At 44.8% G+C, this 21,491-nt stretch overlaps 1 protein-coding gene and 1 non-coding gene across 5 annotated transcripts in view; both read left to right on the plus strand.

The window, feature by feature from the left end:
* C15H7orf50 (chromosome 15 C7orf50 homolog) overlaps positions 1-5,208 on the plus strand; it is a 129,588-nt gene extending 124,380 nt beyond the window's left edge. For all 4 annotated transcript variants that reach the window (XM_054842410.1, XM_054842411.1, XM_054842413.1 and 1 more), the window contains one exon: positions 3,394-5,208. In XM_054842410.1, the coding sequence (XP_054698385.1) occupies positions 3,394-3,576 (183 nt within the window). In that variant the 3' untranslated portion in view covers positions 3,577-5,208. The remainder of the gene's footprint in view (positions 1-3,393) is intronic.
* A 4,859-nt stretch (positions 5,209-10,067) lies between these two features.
* Positions 10,068-10,149, plus strand: TRNAL-AAG (transfer RNA leucine (anticodon AAG)). Its single transcript has one exon. It is a non-coding gene; the product is annotated as a tRNA-Leu (tRNA).
* Positions 10,150-21,491: the final 11,342 nt, after the last annotated feature.

The raw sequence follows: 21,491 nt of genomic DNA on the forward strand, positions 1-21,491 counted from the left end.
TTAAAGCTACCTAGAAATTGTTTTACAGGCAGAAAGATATTTTTGCTTTTTTACCTGTTTACTTTGGGGTTTGTGTTGAAATATTCTGGGAAATAATTGACTATAAGCACCATTTGTTTTATGTATCAAAACACTGCTTAACTCCTTAGTTCTCAACACTGAAATGAAACTGCCTGTTTACTTTTTTAAATCTGATGAAAATGCTATGATTTATTTAAATTCACATATTTTGTAATTTAATAATCAGAGATTATTAACATCAGCATCCAGGTTAGGTAAAGTTAGTAGAACTGCTCAAGTGCTTATAATTAAGCATATGCTGAAGTCTCTTTCTTCATCGGGACTGTAGGGAGGGCAGACCAGCTCCTTTTGGATATTTTTTTTTATACTCCAGCTTCCTGTCCATTACAGAATAAAATCTGTTTGATAAGCAAGCATGACTAAAATACAAAAGGAGACATGAGTTTCTTTCCTTCCTAAGCCACGTCTTTGATCTCATGGTGTCACTTGGATGCCTACTGAAAAGCCATGTGAAGGGGTGAATTGAGTTTCCTGTACTGATAGGCCTCTTTCTGTAAGAAATAAGTTGAGGCTTTAAAGCCCTTTGCAACATGAGAGGGTTTTTTGAGTCCCTTTAAAATCTATCTGGTTGTTGGCTGACAGCTTCCAAGCCAAGCCTGTATACCTACAGCGTACATACGTCTTCAGGATCCGGTATAAAATAAACACGAGATTGTTTGTTGATCTTTGTCATCTGGCACGGCATTTTCTAGAAAGTCACTTCAACAGCTGTCTCCAGCTTCTGGACTGCAAGAACTGGGGGGGTTCTGAAGCTTCCTCAGAAGGTAACTGAGAAAAACAAGCTTGGCGGCAGTAAGCTGAAGTTCTCTGTGCCGGTATCTGATTTTGCTTTGCAAAATATGTGGGCATCCGCAAGTCTGAAAAGTCTGAAACCCTTGAGTCACGTAGTATAATTTAAAAGCAGTAACTGTTCTTTTCTTACTACTGTTCTGTAGTGTTTCCCCCCTCTCCCCGATGTCGCATAGCTCCTGAGCGTTCAGGAGCTGACAGGAATTACTTCATTTTGGGATGTTTCCATATTACTCGGCTCCAGTGGATATCAGCTAGTTAGAACAGAGGCAAGGTTGGTGTGCGAGAGAGAAAAAGAAACAAGAAGGCGGCCAAAACAGTTTAACAAAAGACTAATAATTAAGTCCCGTAAGCATCGCTTCCCCTTGCCAGAGCCATGGTGGGAGATCTAGAGATCCAATTTCAGGCCTGACCAAAAGCTGATCTTAGGGAAGGATCGTGTTCCTTCTCGTAAAACCTCGCCAAGAGTCCCTGAAATTTCAGCTCTTATACTACTGTGTTTTAAGAATTAAAATTTGGATTTCATTAGCTTTTTGCCAGCACTTTCTATGTTCTGTTGTCCAGTCATTGCTATGGCTCTGTTATATGTGTAAGTTGGGAGGAAAAAATACGATATTCTCTTGCCTGCATGGTTCTGTACTGTAAATGTAATAGATGTGCTAAAGAAGAAATCAGTCTTTTTGAACACTCGAGCACTTATCCTTAGGACCAAATGCTTAATGCTTTCTGAGCTTCAGGCAGCCACATGTCTGTCTGCACATTTAGTATTTCTAAGTTTAGAGTAGGCTTTTAATTGCCCCTTCAAGCACTTTGCTTAAATGATATAATAATAACTGTAATTCCACACAATGAGATATGACTGTACCACGAGGTCTGAGAACACGAGGTGTAAATTATGTAGATAATTTGGCTAAGGTTTGAAACATAGAAATGTTGCTGAGCTTTAAAAAACCAGTGCTGAGCATCTGCATTACAGGAGCACTATCATGCTGAAATCGTTTTATGCCTGAATGTTTTTGTCTGTTATTAGTACCAGTTTACTGTGAGTAAAAAGGTTTCAAATACAGAGACATTTTTCGTTATGTTTAAATGTTTGATTCGTATATTATAGCAACACTTCATATATCATCCATTTCAGTGTTAGTCACTGTAAAATTAATATTTTTTGTATCTGTATTGTTTCTTTAAATCAAGAGTGTTTGTGTGAAGAATTAGAAGGTTTTCCATAACGTCTAAGTTATGAGGCTGAATGCAGCCTTTAGCTTTGATTTATTGCTTTGTAATATCCTGATTGATGAAGGCAGTGTTAGAATATTCTTTCTTCCTCTTCTTTTGGAGTGATAGAAGTTTTAGTGATCAAAGTTATGCTGCCAAATGTCGATGGAGAAATAAGTTGTAAATTAAGTATCTGTTGAAGCTCTGTCTTCTCTGAAATGTTGATACTTTGCGGAATTGAAACAGCCCTCGAATAATTAGTCTCCAATCCTTTAAATACTTACGTATGTGTTTAACTTGACTCATGTCGAGTATGCCTTTTAAAGTTATATGTGTAAAGCTAAACATGGAGAAAAATATTTGCAGGATTAGGTCATTTTAACATCTCCTGATTCACAGCAAAAATACTCTCTTATTGGCTGATACCTGTTCCACAGATACACAACATAAAGTTAAGATACGCTTCAGCATAGATCTGTTCACCTAATGCTTTTGAAAATACATTGGTTTGAAATACGGAATAAATCATTCAAAAGTCTCTGCTAGGTTATTGCCAAGATTATTTAATGTAATGATCATTGGAATTATATGTTTTACCAGATAAGCTAAAATTTAACCTATGACTAGTTAATTAGAAAGGGAGTGAAAGGGGGGTAATGCAACTGTAGATGACTAAACTGCTTTTAATGTTAGACATGTTAGTAGAGCCTATCAGTTTTATTCAGCGTGATTTAAAAATTATTTCCATATGTCTGAATTCAATTTGTTTTTCAAATTAAATTCTATTCCTTTGTATAAGCATTCTGTCAAAGTGCTTGATGGTGGGTGGTATCTCATCTCAGCAAAGAGATAGTTTTGGGTAGGGGCGAGGGTAATTCCAGCAAAATTCTTTCCTCGGACATCTGCATGCAATTCTCACTGAATTTAGTAAGGTTCGCATACATGTTTCCAAAAGTAGGATTTGGCTAGTGGGTTTTTTTTTCTTCCAACAACCCTCACAGCCTTGAGCTCACTGTCAGGGAGTGTTTGCATTTGCTGATCAGCATTTCCACATCTGCTTAGAATTTCCTCTCAGATGCTTTGCCCATCTGAGCACATGACAGTCCTCTCACCACGGTCCATCCTTCCCAGCAGCTTGAACCTTGGCAAGAAACACTTCCACTCAGAGGTGGGCATTGGCAAACACAAAAGCCCATGCAGTTCTCCTAATTATCTTTCAGGTGATGGCTTGACATGGTTGTGAATGAGTATTGAGACAAAAATAAAGCAGGTTGTTTTTTTTTTCTTCCCTGTTTTTTTTCTTTAAAGGTTCCAGACGAGTATTTCACCATTTTACTGGATTATCTGCAAGGGCTTCAAGGCGGTGCACGAGACATAACTGTGCAGAAAGCTGAAGCTTTTATGAAGGAATTGGATGGTTCCGATGCAGAAGACCCAAACCTGTTGGAGAAGTGCGAGCGCATACGACAAGTTCTGCAACTTCTGTCCTGAGGGTATTTTTGTGTCTTAATGGTTGTCTGGTGGAGAGGAGGATAGGATGTCCTCTACAGAGACTATAAATTAGTTGTAAAGACATATTTTCTAATAATCCTAATATTAAATTTTCAGATTTTGTACTCATAATTGTTTCCAATTGCAAATATTTATCGTGTTTTGAGGTGATGAAATAAAAATATCATATTTGGTCCATAGATGTGCTATTTTGATTAAAAGTAATCTTACCGCATATCTTTAGGAAAATAAACCTCTCTTTCTTGTTAGTTTTTCTCCACCTCCCTATGTAATTACTGTTAAATAAGAGGAGCTTTGCAGTTCTTGTTAAGAAGCGCAAAGGAACCAACAAAAAGCCTGGAGGGTCTTTTACAATGGCAGCTTTTAAAATGAGCGTACAGTACAGTGCTTGCTCAGCCAGCTGTAATCTATCACTTTCAGCTTTAGAAGTATGTCATTTGGATTTGGGAAAGATCATTTTCAGTCTGTTGAACACGGATTGTATAACACAGTCGCTTATTAGTACTTCGTGCAGTGATCTGGAGATACCATCAGCTTTGTTAGTTTTGCTTTTATATTTTAAAGTTTTCAAATGCTTTATGGCAATTGTTTAGATACTCAGATAGTGCACAGATGGGAACAGATCAAATCCTTTGACCATATGTAGTGAAATCATCTGATTGTACCTAAACTTACCCTTCGATGAGCAGTGCTGTGCGGCAACATTTTGTATCTAGCCTGCCAATATTGCGTTTTCATCCTTCTCTTGTAATTGGCATCCAAAAGAGTTAATTTGTGTTCATTCGCTTTGACGTCTCCTATGAACGTGCTGAAAATGAGGCTCTCAAGTAAAAACCAAGGACATTAATTACTCAAAAGTTGGATGATTGGCTTATTTAATAACACTTGCGTTCAGACAGCGTTCTTGACCTGATTCTTTAATGTTTCTGCAAACATTGTTCATACTTTATTAATAACAACTACATGAAATGTGTAGTGTTTTAGAAGAGTGGCTGTCTTTGGGAATTACGTCTTTAATTTGGATGGATGAAGGAGGGGAGGGTCTACGGATATGCAGGCCTAATTTTTCAATAAGAAGCATTTGGGTGGATTTGACAGCCTTCACAGTCATGGATTACTACAAATCTTTAAAAGTATGAAAAATATTGCTAGTAACAAATAACTTATAAGCTTTCTGACTTCTGGAAGATGATGCTTTCAACCAAAAAAGACTAGAGACCAGCATGCCCTGCTCTAACATCATAACTCTGGTGGAGGTTTACACAACGGTGAGCAGAATACAGCGGCAGCGGCCAGCCTCTCCGTTGAGCTGCCCGTGGTTCGCCAGCAGCTCAGGTGCTATTCCTGTACCATGGGGCAACAGTTGGATGGGGGCTGCGGGAGATGCATGCCGTGTCGAAGCTTTTCTGAGGCCCAAAGCTGTATAAAACTGAGCTTCCAGCACAAACGTTGGTGAAAAGGGTCTGTAATAAAAAGTGAAGTAGTGGAAGATCTTCGGATCTTATGTTTTATGTCTTGAGAATATGCAGCTGAGAAAAACTACTGTCACTCCAGGCAGAGGCCGATTCTTTTTTCTTTCCATCAGGAATAAAAAAGGAATTTCTCAGGAATTAAGTTTTCAAAGTGTGTTTGTGTGTTTATGATTGCATTTGAGGTGTCAGAGAAGACTTGGTGCTCTCTCTGAGATATTTGAAAATCGCCACTGTTGATTTCTCTACCGCACAAAAATGTAGGTCCTTGCTGAGTACTTAATATACCTTCTCGCTTAAAAGCACAAGCACATTTCAACCATATTTTGGAAGAGATTTGTAAAAAAGATTGTGAAGGTAAGATCCAGGCAAAAAAGGTGTGAACCTTTTAGGATTTTGTCAGATTTGGCAAGATTTGCCTTTCTTGGACCTTGATTTTGACCACGTGCAAATGTTGACAAATCTGTGAGAAGACAGGCTTTGTAGATCAAGAATGTCATATTTCTTTTTATATCAATTAATATTAAAAGCACATAAGGCCTGCCAATCTGGAGTCCATGTGAGCAATAACATTTGGAAAAGAACCGTTGGAGCCTCTCACCAGTACAGTAACAGACCTCTGCGAGTGAGGTCCTGCTCTGCTCTCCTCTTCCTCAGCTGCAGTTCCAACTTTCCCTTCAGTGCCGTCAATTACTGGGTGAAGGACATGGTCTTTGGCCTCCGCTTCTTGCAGTTATGGAAACGAAGGTAATTGTTGCTATGGTTGTGTTGGATAGAGAAAGGAAAGCGTGATGTCTTCTGCCACGCGTCTCTTGGTGTGTGGTACTGTTCAATGGTCAGTGGTGTCTGGAAATGGAGTAAAAAGCTTGAAAAACTTCTGCTTCCTACTGTTACTCTGTATGTCTTGGGTTTCAAAGCTGAATATGAAATATTGTAAGTGTTGTCTTATGTTGTAGTGAAAATAGGAAAGGATGCTTAATTGCATTTCTCTTTCTTACTTTGCCCCTCTTCTTAAAGAACCTTCAGCTGATTGGCAAACAAGTCATCTTCAAAACGCCCACGAAATGCAAAAACAAACACGTTTTTGGGAGAAATGTATTCCTAGGCCCATTTTAAAGACAAGATTGCGAGGACCCAGACAGGTTACCCAACACAGCATGCAAATGCAATAACATCTCTGGCAATCAAATTCCGTCTTTTTCCATGTGCCAGCCACCAGGCCAGCTTCTGCTTCCTGCTCAGCTTGGCATTTTAATCGAGGGATTTACATTGTGGGATGAATAAATATAGGAAGATTTGCTCCATTGTGTATGATATGTTTAAAATTATTAGGTGTATAATCAGTTATTTAATTCCTGTAGCTGGTCAGAGCTGTACAGCAGATATAATCTAGGACTTCACTTTATTTTGTCACGTAGAGTTTTCAAATCTCAACGTTCCTTGCAGATTAGGCAATCATATGGATACAGATAGGTCTCTGCCTCCGTTTAAATCAGTCTGCTGTGTTAATAAAAATTGCATCCAAAGTTAGAAGTAACATTGTGTACAGACTAACAAATTACATCTTCATCTGCCTCCTCTAATTGTCTTCTAGTTGAGTTAATCTGTATTGTGCAGCTCTGGCTAGAAGAATTCGTGTCCTAAGAGAATGCTGAAGTCAGGACTTCTAGGCAAAATAAAGGAACATTAATTACTTAGAATTGCTTAAAGCTGGAACTGTGCCTCTAATGGAAGTACTAATTACTCAAAATTTGTCAATGTAAAAAGTTCCCTTTAATTTGGCTGATCCTTGCTGTGGATTGTATATCTTCTTGGTTCTCTGCTGTCTGCCCACAATTTTAATTTGTTATCACCATTGTAAAATTACCAAGTAAATGAATTCTCTGTTCTTATTTGGAAAGGGTGTATCGTAGTTGTTGAATGAGTAGTTTATTTCCTTATTTCCTCTCGCTGGAGAATAGCTCTACTGTGTTTCTGTTTATTTTAAAGCAAGGTGACTCTTGGCTCATCTCCCCTCATTTCAAATAGCTTGGAAATGCACTTCTTTGGTTTGAGCTTGGGGTTGGGGGGTGGGTTGGTTGGTTGGGTTGGGGTTTTTTTAACTTTTGCCACTGAGTAAGGCAAGTAGGAAACGTTAAAATCTGCTCACATTTCTGCAAATCAGTGTTGGAAAAAACCAATCATAAAAGAGATTTAAGTTGCAAAGTCAAGCACTCAGAAAATTAGAAAACATAAGAATGGAAATTGTCTGTGTAATTTGAATTTTACTCCTTCACGCGTATGTAGTATGATGCAACCTCTAACTATGTCATCAGAACTGCATTTTCCGTTGTGTGTAACTGAGAAATCATTTATTCAGTGTTTCCTTTGCCGTTCTGCTGCTATTCCTCTTTTCAGAATTTCGGTTTACAAAGTAGTACTAAAGCTAGAGAAATAACTTTGCTGTGTGGATTTGATCCTGCACAGAAGAAACAAGTTGGAACTTTCCTGTTCATTTAGTATAGGAACTAGTCAGAGATGTTTCATCACAAACGTTCCCTTTAAAACATGTTTTAATGTTCTGATTCATTTACAGTCAAAATACTGAGTTGATGTTACTTAATTTAAATCCAGTTTTGTTGACATAAAACTTTCCAGTGGCTTATTCTGGTTTAGCCTTTGGTTTCCTTTTATGTCTTCCTTTCTGTACAGCTGAATGAGCTGGTTATTTCTGTCCCTGCAAATAGGAATATTAGTTGTTTACAGTGATTCCAGTCATACAAGGACACAACAAAATGTCCTTGCCTTTGCAGGACAAGCTCATTTTAGCAGTGATTTATAATTACAGTCTATTTTAAATTCTTCATAAGAACATACATAGTCAACAACTTCATAGGGTGAAAAATAATTATTTTTTTAAAATATGGGATTTTTTTTCCCTACAAGGAGGAGAGAATATCAAACTAAATAAAACTAATGAGTAAATGGTGGGGGAAGGGCAAAGCAAAACAGTGGTTTATCTTTCTTTGTTAAAGCTGAGTAAGAAGCTTGTGCTGCTAAGAAAGTTTGGCTGGTGTTACAGGCACAGAGGGAGGGCCCTTTGGTTAAAAACAGAACAACAGTCATACAGTTGCTCTTATTAATTATTTTTTTTCCCCCTACATGCAGAAAATTTTTGGCATTCCCTAACAAAACCCACGAAAACACCTACGTCAAAAAGTTAAATAGGTTTCAAAAATCAAATACTTAAAGGTCAAGAAATGCCACATGTGTATAAATGGCCAGAAGAATTCAAATTCTACCTCTCTGTGCCTCCAGCCTGGAGTCTGAATGAAGGGGGATTGTGTTAGAAGCAAACAAGCAACCCCCCTAAATTATGTGAGCACATAGTTAAAGATTACCAGTTACTCTTCTATTCATAGGAAGGTGGAATTACATTTCCTATTAGCTTTAGTGATTCAGGGTTTTTAAAGAAAGTTTGCTGCTAATTGAAATATCACATAGCCTTTTGATGTGACAGCTTAAATCTATTCTCCTCATAGTCTAACATGTATTTTATAAATTTGTAAGCCCTGTCACTCTCCTTTGCTTATAAATGACTAGACCTAGCTCCAGCACTGTGAAAACCATCACTTACTGTCGAGCTCCTTTGGACCCCGAGGAGGATGTTGACACTGTGTTTCCCTGTACTGGTCTAGAGGTACAACAGGCTTTGGCAGCATCCTTTGTACCAGCCAGGCTTCCTTAAGCTCCATGAAATTGCCTGAATCTGGTACAGTGAGGGAATTTGCCAAGCGGGCAGCGGCGTTCATCTGTGAAGCACTTTGAGACGTGAGGCTGCGGGATCTCAGCTGCTCAGGATGCTCAGCACACAGCTTAACGCCTGCCTTGGCTTTGCTGCCCGTTTGCAGCCTGGGCCTGCTGAGACTTGCAACCGTTTTATTTGTCTACTTTCTGTGGGCTTCATTTGACTAAACAAACTGGTTTAAAGCTGTTTTGGCATATTGAAAGCTCAAGCTACAGCCATAGTGTTTCTCTGGTAGCATAGATACATGTAAATAGACTTTATGGATTTCAGAAAGACAAGTACCCTTTATTAGAAGCAGAAGCTCTTGCAGCATCCTGGAAATGACTGGCCAGCACCCTGATTTACCTTGTTAAATAAGAGCGGTATTTCCGTGAGCCATCATTAGTACATGCTAGCAGATCGGCATGACGACAGCCAGCCAAGAAACCATGTATGGGCATCCCACCTACCAGAGCACAAGGATGAACGTCGGGAATGTCACCTCTTGAAGTTGCCTGGTTAGGGCAAAATGTCACCTGGCACAAATACTGGCTGCCGTAAGGTTAAAAATAGCAAATAGTATCGCTATTACATAAGGAAATCTTTTGTCCTTGTTTAATGGGGCACTGTGATACACCGGAAAGGATAAATATGGAGCTTCTCTGAACTCTTATTTGTGGTTAGTGCTTAGGGCCAAACCAGCTGAAAATACCAGGGCTGATTGTAAGCAGGCCCCCGCGTACAGACTGCTGGCGTTAAACAGCTGAAATCTGGGTGAAATTCCAGTGTCTAAGCCTGCTCGTCGGCAGCATCAAACCAGTTCACTGTGCTGGTGACATCTCAGCCCGGGGAAGGACTTCTGGTCCCTTTTTGTGATGATTGTGTTACTGTAACACAGAGTGTTATTATCTGTGCATTCAAAGCAGCCTGTAAACCCTCTGGCTGGCTGCGGTCCACGGGCCACGTTCTGCTGCGTGCTGCAATAAAAGAGATAACGGAGAAGCTGTTGAAGTTACTCTGGATGAAATTGAAACTCACCCCAGAAGTACAAACTGTTTTCACCCCACCTCACCTGCAGGTCGCTTCCAGTCCCACAAAAGAAACATCTGCTTCAGTTTCAATTAAAGAATTAATCAGAAATGGTATTAATGCTCAAGTTTTCCTTTGAGTCCTACAAGCTACCTTCTCCTCCTTTTGGCTATGCTCAACAGGAGACACACTGTGATGAGACGGGCGGTAGCGTGGCCGAGCGGTCTAAGGCGCTGGATTAAGGCTCCAGTCTCTTCGGGGGCGTGGGTTCGAATCCCACCGCTGCCAGCACAGCTTTTTAAGAAAGCTGGTAGAGTGAGTCCAGAGGAGGCCACGAAGCTGATCCGAGGGCTGGAGCACCTCTGCTATGAGGACAGGCTGAGAGAGTTGGGGTGGTTCAGCCTGGAGAAGAGAAGGCTCCGGGGAGACCTTAGAGCCCCTTCCAGTCCCTGAAGGGGCCTACAGGAAAGCTGGAGAGGGGCTGGTTACAGGGGCAGGGAGTGACAGGACAAGGGGGAATGGGTTTAAACTAAAAGAAGGCAGATTCAGATTAGATATTAGGGAGAAATTCTTCCCTGTGAGGGTGGTGAGGCCCTGGCACAGGTTGCCCAGAGAAGCTGTGGATGCCCCATCCCTGGCAGTGTTCAAGGCCAGGTTGGATGGGGCTTTGGGCAACCTGGGCTGGTGGAGGGTGTCCCTGCCCATGGCAGGGGGTGGAACTGGATGGGCTTTGAGGTTCCTTCCAACCCAAACCATTCTATGAATCTGCAGCCTGTGTCCAAGCCAGATTCTCACCTCTCAGTGGCAGCTTGGAGGACTGCAGAAGGCAACACTTCTTTCCAATTCAACTGTACCCGTCATCTCTTTGTGGGCTATGGCGCCTTTCAGGTCAGTATAGCTGTTACTTGGTAACCCTTACCAACATTTTTTGGAAGCTTCTGGTGCCTGTTGTAAGCAGGAGCATTCATCAGCAGACGGTCCTCATGTGCCCTTTCTAGGTCCTCAGGTCTACCCACAGTGCCTCCATGCACCCAATAATCTGCTTCCACTATCTGTCTTTTTGTGAATAAGTGGGTTTTGGTGCTCGTCGCTGCAGCTGGGATAGCAGAAGGTTTTGCGGATTTAAAGGTCTCAATATATCTTAGTCCATAATAACTGAATTATCCTTAAATTTCACCCCAAATTCCTTCAAGATGGCTCTGGATTTCCATCTCCATTAGCTCTTCAAGGGGAGATGTCCTATCAAGCCGGTTCAGACCTTACGTCTGGATGCGTAGTGTGCTTTTGCTTGGAAGAGCCTCATCCCCGACTGTGTGTGACTTGTAGAAATCAGGGGAGATGCCAAGGATTATTTAAGCGCTTTTAAAACTGCCTTAGATGACAAAAAAGAAACCTTCAAACAAAAGGTCATCAGCGCTCTGATGAGGCTTGTGAGCATCCGCCTCTTGTTTGGGTAGTGAAATACGTGTGGGTGCTTTCCAGCGTTCGGTTCCTGCATCTACCTCCCCTGGCTCCTCGATTCGGGTTTCCAGACAGTCTCACCTTCGGGAGGATTGCTCTCTAGGCTGCCCCTCATGTAAAGGAACACTTCCTGACCAAATTACCGCCCTGCTAACGAGGCCAGCCCACCCCGGCACAGGTGGCTACAGCAGTGCGAGGAGCAACCAGCGTGAAGGTACGGTCACGGTGAAATGCTGCTCTGGGAAATGACGAGTTCCTTGTACGGTTCGTATAGGGCACACACCTCAGTCAGAACTCAGCCTACTGTCGGCTGTTTTTATTGTCAAAAAGAAGAAAACCTTTAGATAATTCTCATTTCCAGTGGTTTTAATATGTTTTGTCTCAGAGATGGAAAATCTGCAGTGAGCAGACGGTTGCATTATGAATATTGCACCAGCATCCTTCTTTCCTCCTGAGCAGATTATAACTCACTTTAACCGATACGCGAAAAAAGTTCATCTGAGTGAATTAGCAAAGAAGATGAGGAGGAAAACAGCTCATCAAAGTTAAGGAATGCAGAAGTTAGCTTTTATTTCTAGACAGACCAGGTATAGCTATGGAGAGTCTGAGTCTGTGATATTTAAATAAAACTCATTTGAAAATGATCACCTGTGCAGCGCTATGGCATGAAATAGCTCTCTGCACTTTATGACCTCGTATTACTTTTCTTTTGAACAGCCAAGACTGCCAACTGTGGAACACAGTATGTGGAAGGAAAACTACGGCGAACCTGACAATTATTTCCAGAGATTGGTTCAGTCTTAGAAAACATTCACTGGCTCTCTAAAGAAAACCAGGGGTTCTCCCTTTGTTTTCTAAATCCTTTTTTTTTATTATTTCAGCTGTCTTTCGACAAAGGGAGGGAAAAAGTGACCGCAGAGAGATCAAGAGTACATCTTTGATGTTGTTTAATGAGAAAATACTGCCTCTTGTTGAATTACCCCGTTAACGCAGAGCAGCCAGACTGCCTCAGGTCGGTTTTGTTTGGGTTTTTTTGGGGGGTCCCAGTAGAAGATGAAAGCGTGGCAGGTGAGTCTGGGTTGATGCCGTTCCCTACGCGAGCGTTGCAGATGGTTTGCTGCTCCAAGAGAAGAACGAAGGGAACGTGACAAACGCAAACAGCACGTCTCGCAGGCTTTTCTGCTGTGCCGACGTTCCCCTTCCTTGTGAACGGAACGGCGTTTCAGCCAGCAGAATGTATCAGTCAGCCTTTATTTGCATCGTTGCTGTGGCCGTGGGTCTTGTATACCTCATAAAATTGCTTTAATGGTCAAATTAAACTTTTGACCCGCTATACGGCTGCAAGCCATTGATGGTTTGAGTTGTCTGCAGAACGCTTCGGAGGATGCTCTGTGGACTCCAGCGCCGGGCCTGGGAAAGGGCAACTGAACGCAGGTAACAGAGGACGCAAGCTTCAGACAGGAAGCGAATTTCACTGTAACATTGAGCTGTGTAAATGCTGATTGAAAACGGCAGCTACGGCATGCACGCCTTGCTATCAGCTGCCGTATAACGTGCCGATACTTGTATTTTTTTTGAGAGCTGGAAGGTATTTCCAGTTCAGCCAGTTACGGGAAGATGATTATTGCTCCCATGAAACTTTTTGCTGCAGGGATTTGACAATGACAAAATACTGCGTCCCGCTACTGCAGCGCCATGGATTAAAGTGTGCTGCAGCATTTCAGAGTGATTTTTTTAATATTTGGAAATGATAAAATAGTTGTCTCAGAGGAAGGAAGACAGATGTCTCAGCTGGCTTATCTAGAAAATCCTGCCATTTCTCTCAGACGTGACCTTTATCTAGGTCATCTTGTCTTTCTTGCAACTCAACTAGATCATTATAATGGGCACCGGCTTGACATACCCTTGAAATGGATTCAAAATCCGGCCCAAGCTCGTTTGTGGATAGAAGAAAGTAAAATGCTTGTAGTCCTGTTCTGATTCTCAGGATGCTAAGGCTATAATTCAAGTCATTAGGCTTAGTATATAAAGCCCTTTGTAATCCAAGTCTTAAGAATCTGAAAGGTCACTTGTGGTCCAATAATCCTGAATAGTAGATGTGAAGAGCTCGTGGTGACTGTCTTGATCCTAAAGCACCTCTTAAAATAAACGCTGGTCTCTGGCCCCAAAGCATATGCACGTTATTTCAGTGTGATCCGAGAGGCTGTGCAACGAATAAGCAGCTTGACTGTCACACGATGAGATGCGACACTGATTTTTTTGAAATTATTTTAATAACTGGACTGAAGGAATCGACAGGAGGACGCACGAGGCTTTAAACACACACCTTCCTGTGGCTGTGGTGGTCCAGTGGGGAGATCTCTGCTGCAGGCTGCTCATTGCCCAGATCCCCAAAATCTTCCCCAAAATCTGCCAGCGCAGCTGCTCGTGTTAATAAAATGAGCAGAATCGGCTTAGACGATAGGAACAGCGGGGCTTGGCTCGTCCCCTGGTCCGGACAGCAGTGCCAGAGATCATTCACACAGCTGACAGCAGGTGTGAGGAGAGGGTAACATCTGGCCAGAGGTGCAGCAGCTGGCATTAAGCAGGCAGGGGGCTGAGAAGATCTGGCAGATCCCAGGTGCCCGTAGCCCAGCTGTGACCAGCTTGCAGGGATCCGAAAGGCAGCGGCTCTGCAGAGCGGCCCGGAGAGGGGGTTCGGTACCTGGCGGCGCAGGGTGGGTGCGTGGAAGGAGCCCCGGGGTAGTTTTGTGGGAGAAGAGGACAAGTGGCACCGTGGCAGACCTGGAGGATGCAGGCATGGACTGACGGGGTAATTAACGGGGTCCGTTCCACGGGAGATTGAGCACGTGCTTTGCTGTATCGCGATGAGGGAGCTCAGTCCTTTACCCACCTCCTTGACATCTCCTCAGGAAGATCCCAGAGGGGTAAAGAAATGGAGGATTGGGAACGTTTAACCGTTTATGGGACCACTTGTAGCATCCCCTCTTGGTACCTGCCACTCCTTTTCATTCACGTTTTTGTGCTGAGGGCGGTCAGATGCTCGCTGAGAGGGGGGCTGGATGACTTTGTTTTTCCTCTTTAATATCTCCTTGCCTTTCAGTTTGTTCAGTATTTGGAGTGATTTCTTCTTTATATTGTATTTATTCAGTGGTGCTCTGGATATGGTTATTTTTGTGCCCTGAAGGGCCTGCTTTTCCATTCCATATTAATATATAATGTCTATTAACATCAGGGCATGGTGCGTGCATAAAGGAGTACTAAACAGCTAAACTCTACTTAAATACCTGTGACCTCTTGGCTTTTCTATATGGAATGATTATTAATACTTTGTCCTTGCCCTGTTTCATCAGAGGATGCTGCCACACAAGGCATAGCTGGGGAGGTCTGATCATCCCTTTATTACAGAAGGGAAAAACAGAGGGAAAGAGATTAAAAGATTTGCCAGCAACACAGAGCAATCAGTGACTGTGCTGAAAATAGAAACCAGGCTCCTGGTTTCCATTCCCCAAATCTGGCCTCTAGACAACACGACTATATTAAAAATGTAAATGCAAATATAGAAAATATTTCCTTTTTCGAACCTTCCTCGCTAAGACTTTGCATCCTTTCGACTCTGTGCTTCGCAGTATAAGCTGGTAGCAGTTGGATCAAAGACTCGGCGACCAGATGGGCTGCGCTCACTGAATACAGCAAAGGAAACTGGAGAGAACCACCAAAACCTCAGGGTGACCAAAAAGCTCATGGCAGAAGGTGGGAGGAGGCTCGTGTCTATTTTGAGACAGAAAAGTATTCAGCAGCTGTAGGCTACTGTTCAAACTACTTTGATTACTGTATTTAAGGAAGCCGAAAGTGATACTGTTGTGACAGTCAGTGCCTCAGCCTTTGGATTCTAGAAAATACTCTCTCTGACAATGTACCGCAGATATGAAGCTGGCAGTTTAGGGACATGCAGGCGTTTTAACCGTTTGGTATTAAGTTTGCAGACGATGGGTAAATCAAACACAACTGAGGTTTGACACACATAGCCAGAAGGGAGCGGTGATTTGAGGTACTGCCCAGCTGCAGGGCCTCTTGCTCTTCAAGCCCGAGATGCTGGCAATGCCATTAATGGTCTCATTCCTTTGGGTTTGTCCCAGCTTTATTTCTGTTCCCATATTGTTCCTCTATGCTGTAAACAGCTTTGATGATCAATAAAATAAAAATAGCACGTGGATGCAACCCAACCAAACAGCCAGAGTAAACTTCATGGGAGAAACTGAATTTAGCAATGCAACCCTGAGCCATGCCAAAGACAGTCCCTGTTAAAGGCTTTTTTAAGAAGCAATTAGAAAGCCATCTCCTTTTAAAGACACTTCCCTGCGCTCCTTACAGGGCCGTAACACTGCAAATCAGGGCTAAATTCTGCCGGTCTCACTCTTGCGCATCCCTTCGTACGAGCAGGGTGTGGGATGGAGCCGCGCTTGTTCAGAACCCCCCGCGGAGCCGGCGACAACGGCGCGCGATTCACCTTCGTGCCTGGCAAAACTGAACCTGGCACAGAGGGATCACGGACACATTGTCATTGGGACATCTGAAAGAGAAAGTGAGTGTTGCTGGAGCCTGTGTAGGGAACTGAGCCCCCGCCGCAGCGGGTCCCAAATTCCTGCTGTTGTCAATGGCAAGCTGCGATACAAACTAATGGGAAAACTCAGCTGATGTCCGAGGGGCAAGAGTTGGCCTCGGTGAAGCTGATGCATCTTCCCTAAGACATCTCGCCCCAGAGCTCAGCTCCTGAATCCCTTTCACTCAGCAGAGTAAGCCCAAAGTAAGAGCTGAGATGAAATTTAAACCATGGGGGCAAGCCGAGGACATCCCCTGTTCTCTGGAGTTAGGAAGCTCCTTGATCTAACGAGTTCTGGGACCAAGTGGTGCTTCCTGCCCGGAGAGCGAGGCCGTGGTGGGGACGTGGGAGTGACACCTCGTGGTCACAGGTCTGGGATAACAGCCCGGCTAACCTGCGCAGATGGGCTCAGCTTTGGTCGTGGGGTCGGTCAAGGGCTGAAATAAAGACCTGGGAATTTCTTCTTACAATGCTTTTGAGATTACAGCAGGCTCTTCTTTATAAAAAGGAGAGTACCGACGAACACTTCACAGTGATTTAGAAGTTTTTATTCCAACGACTAGATTTATGTTATCGTACCCATAAAGTTGCAATGCGTAAGGTGTACTGACTACTTCTAGCTTCACTTCGCATTGTGTCCTGTTTCTCTAAGACGATTTTAATGGCTGGGAAAAGCCTGTTCAGAAAGGATCTTTTGTGTCATCTTCGTGCTCATGGTTGATATGATAGCAAGAAAAAAGCAGTTTTCATTAGCAAACCTGTCGCCTTTTCCCTTTTCTTGCTGGCTTAGGAGAGCAGAAGTTTCACTGATGAAGACTGAATGTGATGCAATTTTCAATGCTCGGCCAGCAGCTTCTGAAATACATCCACAAATTGTGAAGTCAATGACTTTGTAGCCATTGATGTTGAAATTTTTACTGGTTCAAGACCATATCTCTCTGACCTAATTAGGCTTTTACTGGCTAATGATTTATGGAGCGAGCCTCTAAGGGGTTTTTGCCTGGTTCCTGAAGAATCGCTAGCAAGAGGGAAATGAAGCTTCTGCAAAACGGGCAAGCGCCTCGTTCGCTTACTGCTGGTCGGTGACCGTCCATGCTGCTAACCTGGATAGATAATACTGCTACATTTTAACTTAAAAATCCTGATTGGATTAAATATTAATCTGTAACCTCAAAAGGAGCGCGGTGCCCCTTTGGCTGGTGATGCAGTGCAGCGATACGGTAGCATTTCTGAACCCTACGATTTGCAAATCCCTCGACTGCTTCCAGGGCAGGTCTGGGGTTGTGTAAAACAGCTCTCGGATGGAGACGGGCTTGGTTCTTCTCAGTGTCGCCACCCCTGAGACTACAGGTTGAAAACCACAGGCTGGATTTTGCAATTGCAAGTCATGTTTCAATGCCCCATGGGTGATAAGATATCCGAACTGTGACAGATTGAGTTACTTTATTACCTGCTGGGGGCACGTTTACTGTGTCACTGGTTTTGGTACGCCTGTTAGCGATGACTGCGACTCTGCTCTTGTTTCTATCACAGGCTCACGTGGCCTTTGAACTAATCTTCTCCCTTTTCCATTCCGGATTTTCCTTCTATAAACGAGGGATAATGACAATTCTTTTCCTGGAGCGCACTTCACATTCAAGTGAAGGGTAAAGTGCTGCTGCTGGAGAACTAGCATCCCTGCGATGAGTGATGGACCCCAGGAACCGAGAAATATGATGGGGCTTTTTAAAAGACTACACAGCGCTGGAGAAGCATGTATCCCACTTAACGCCATTTAAGCATTTTAACCTTCCTCTGACAAACGCCTGGCCTGCAGCTCTAACCGAAACCCCCAAACCTCTCCAAACCCAGTAAGAGCTGGTGCTCCCCAGCTCTGTTAGGAGACACAAGTTCACGACAGGCAGCTCCAACCTAGAAGACAAAGCTCCTACGCGGATTGATGACTTAAAGGCACTTGCTGGTTTCAGGGTCAACAGCATTTGGGCTGTGCAAGGTGTGGAGGGGTCTGGGCGGTGGGGTTTGGGCCAGAGCTTGCTCAGGGCTCCCTCGGCTTCGCTGCGCCAGGCTGTCACGGCTGTCGGCACGTGTTAATTAGCTGACGAGAAAGGTCTGAGGCAGCTCGTGCTGCTTCAAAGGGCCGTTCAGGGTAACGTTTAAAACACAGCTTGCAAGAAAAATAAATGGAGAAGGGCTTAGTTTTTTCCTGTGGCTGCCTGCAAGCTGCGGCCGCGGAGCAGAGAAAGCGCTGCCGAGGCCACCCACGCCGGAGGGCCGCCGGCTCCTTCCCGGCTGATCTGGCGTCCGTGCGGGTCCTGCAGCCGCCAGCTGATCCCAGGGCACGCTGCAGGGGGGCTGCCTGGAGATGGGGAGGAAAAGCCCACTCGTGGGCAGGGAAGGAGAGAGAGGAAAGGCTGTTTTCAAGGTTGCAACCTGAAAAACCCAACCTGAAGACCCGACCTTTTTATCTTGGCGAGGTTGGCTTTTGTTTGGCATGTAGCGACGTGGGACTGTGGAGGTGGGAGGCTTTGCCGGCCCGTGATTCTGCGTTTGCTTTGGAGGAGCTGCCTGTCTCAGGCTCCGCGGGTGCCAGGGAGGCAGCGGTGGTGTGCGGATGCGTCCCGGGCTGGTGCGGGGCGATGTGGGCAGCAGCGCTGTGCATGGCAATGTGGCTTTGCTGCCCAGGCACGGGCCCCGGCGTGCAGAGCTTTCAACGCCGTGCAGGCAGGGCAGGGCTGCCCATGGGTTCCATCAAGGAGCGGATCGGGGTCGGAAGCAGGTGTTTTCAGAGAGAAAAAGAAGAGGGAGAAGCTGAAATCTTCACGCAGAGAGGAGCGAAAAAGTATTTAACTATGTCACATTAGTGCATAATTAAGCACCAGCTAAAACCTGGGATCGAAGCTTCAAGGATCAGAGGCTGGGCAGACGGGATGAGAACGCCAGGGAAGGAGAATTTAAAAAGCACGGCAAATCCTGCTTTAAAATACGCTGCGGCTGGGTTTGCCAGTGGTGCCGGGGAGGAGGAGCCCAGCGTGATGATGAAGAGCAAACCCTGAAGCCTCAGAGAGGAGTCGAAGGTCTGAGAGCAGAGTTTCTGCCAGGCTGGCCCCCAGAGAGACTAAACGTCTCGGCCGGGTGCTGAGCAGGTAACGCAGCTTCAGACAGAGCTGCCAAGCGTGCCAGGGACAGGACGGAGCGTTCGCCTCTGCTGCGAGGTTATTTCATTGTGCTCACCTTGGAAAATACTCTAGAATAAAGGAATCAGGCAACCTGGCTGGGCACTGAGGTCTTTTCTCCGAAGCAGAAATTAAATTCTTTCCCGCTTGTTGCACCAAGCCACCAGATGCCCAGAAGGGACATAAATTCGTTAGCGCTGCCCACCGACGGGACAGGCTGGGGACGCAGTCGTGTGCGACGGGGACTTTGCTGCGGGGTTGGAGAGCACATCCCAACGCGCTGCGGGCGCGACTGCTCTACGTGCTGCTGAATAACGTGCTGCTTCTCAAAATTGCCAGATGATGCTTTGGGGGACAGGTTTATCCACCCGATAAACGTAGTCCCGAATACCGCAGTGCAAGATTCTGAAGGCTCGCTCTCCTGATTCCTGCGGGAGCTGGGCTCAAGCGGCACGCTGTTCCCGAGGGCCCTTGCTAGGCAGGGTTACAGCAGGATACACCAGAAACGGTGATTTTCACGCTCTGAACCGTAACCCCACCTGCCCGTTGCTGGTCCCAAGGGCAGATGCGGGGAAGGAGACCTCGGTTTCTGCTTTCTACTCCCCTCTGCCCAAGAGTGGCTGATTCGGAAGGGCTTGACCTCCAAGTAATTATACACAGCCCAAGGAATGATTTTCTTTCCCAACTACAAATCCATGGGCGCACTCTGTGTAAGGGCTTTTCTTTCTGGGCTTCCCCTTCCCTAATTTCTCCTGTGACTTGTGACTCAACCCTGCCCTGACGGGGGAGGTTTGGGTTTTTTTAAAGAGATCATTTACTCCTAGACAGAGATTAATTTTTATTTTAATTTTTAACTTAAATCTCTTAGGTGAAAATGTTTTTGCAGGCCATCTAAGATGCTGTTATCTTTGCCCAGCTTTGCTTCTTTCACGGTTGCTTCGCCCCGTGGGTAATGAGTAACGTGTGCTCCGGCTGGGCAGGCTGGGGGGTGTGGAGAGGTCGGCTGATTGCTTCCTCTCCCTTCGCTTTGGGAATCATAAAGACATTTTTAGTGTCAGAGTGACATCTCTCTGCCTCTTGCTTTTGGTAATTCTTACGGTGTGAGACGATGCTGTTCCTACACCATGTCCTGCTTACCTCCTTTCCGCACGGAGCCCAGAAACCTCCCAGAAATGACTGTCGGAAAAGGACGGGAGCTGAGTCAGCCCCAGGGCTCGGGGCACAACGGCTGCATTCACAGCCCAGGCTCCGGGGCCGTCCCGGGCGCAGCGCTGCGCTGCACTCCTCAAACCCACATAGACAAGTCATTGTCCAAGCAAGGACGCAAACGCACGTATCCAGACTCCCGGTCTCCTGCTCTTACCACAGATGCTGTTGTTTGTAACACAAGTGGGTTTGGGATGGACGGGTGGGTGGATGGTTCCCGGGTGATGCACGGTTTGGGAGGGGACCGGGTATGAGCTGAGATCACGTCCTCTCCGGTCTGTCCGTGTCCTGCCTGAGGTGGATGGGACAGTCCGGGTTTGAGTGTGCGTCGTGTGAACCCTGCTGCACCTTGGGCAGCCCCAAAGCATCCTCAGGGCTGATACCACCTCATATCACAGGATGGAGCAGTACCAAATCCTTGTGATTTAAAAGGGCTCAAGAAAAAGATGTCAAATGCTCTTTTCCTGCCTACAGGACCATTGCATCATTTGTGAGATCAGGCTAATTTTATAAAAGTGTGTTTCCACTAACGTCTCTGACAGGTCTCCCCCTGTTAGACACTGCCAGAAACCAGCGGGAACAGGAGATCTTTTACAAAGCCTTGCACATTCGTATGGATTCCATAATCCGGCTCTCCAAGACATGGTTTGTGTGTCCCTGTTGTCGTGTACAGAGCAGAAGCGGTACCAGCTAACGCTGCATGGGGAGCAGGAAGCGATGCCCCTCACTGAAAAACCCACCCTTAAAAGAGGGAGACATGAGAATGAGTTACGAGTTTGCAGCAGTGAATTAGTTTTTCACCAGCCTCTGATGGGGAAAAAGAGGAGGTCAGCAACTCTGCATTTTATTGAGCTTTTTATAATGTAGCCCCCCCAAAATAACTGTAAAAGTGCCTTGTTAGGGGTTTTATACAGGTTTGGCGAAGTGTTCAAGTCAGGCTATAGGGCTACCCTGACGTAAGGAGAAGCAGCTTTCTGTCTGTGCACCGTATAGATCTTTACGACAGCCCAGATTCAAAATGTCAATAAGTAGGAAGAGCGCAGAGATAAGCAACAGAGCTCCCAATCTGCAGAGGCAACAAATGGGTCCCGATATTCTTGCCTGTGAAGGTTGCCCAGTTCCGTTTCCCTTCACCAGGAGAAAATGCTTCTCTGCAAGGACACAAGAAGGTGGAAGAGGGAAGATGC

Source organism: Grus americana, chromosome 15 (genome assembly GCF_028858705.1).
Source record: "Grus americana isolate bGruAme1 chromosome 15, bGruAme1.mat, whole genome shotgun sequence".
Classification (NCBI taxonomy): domain Eukaryota; kingdom Metazoa; phylum Chordata; class Aves; order Gruiformes; family Gruidae; genus Grus; species Grus americana.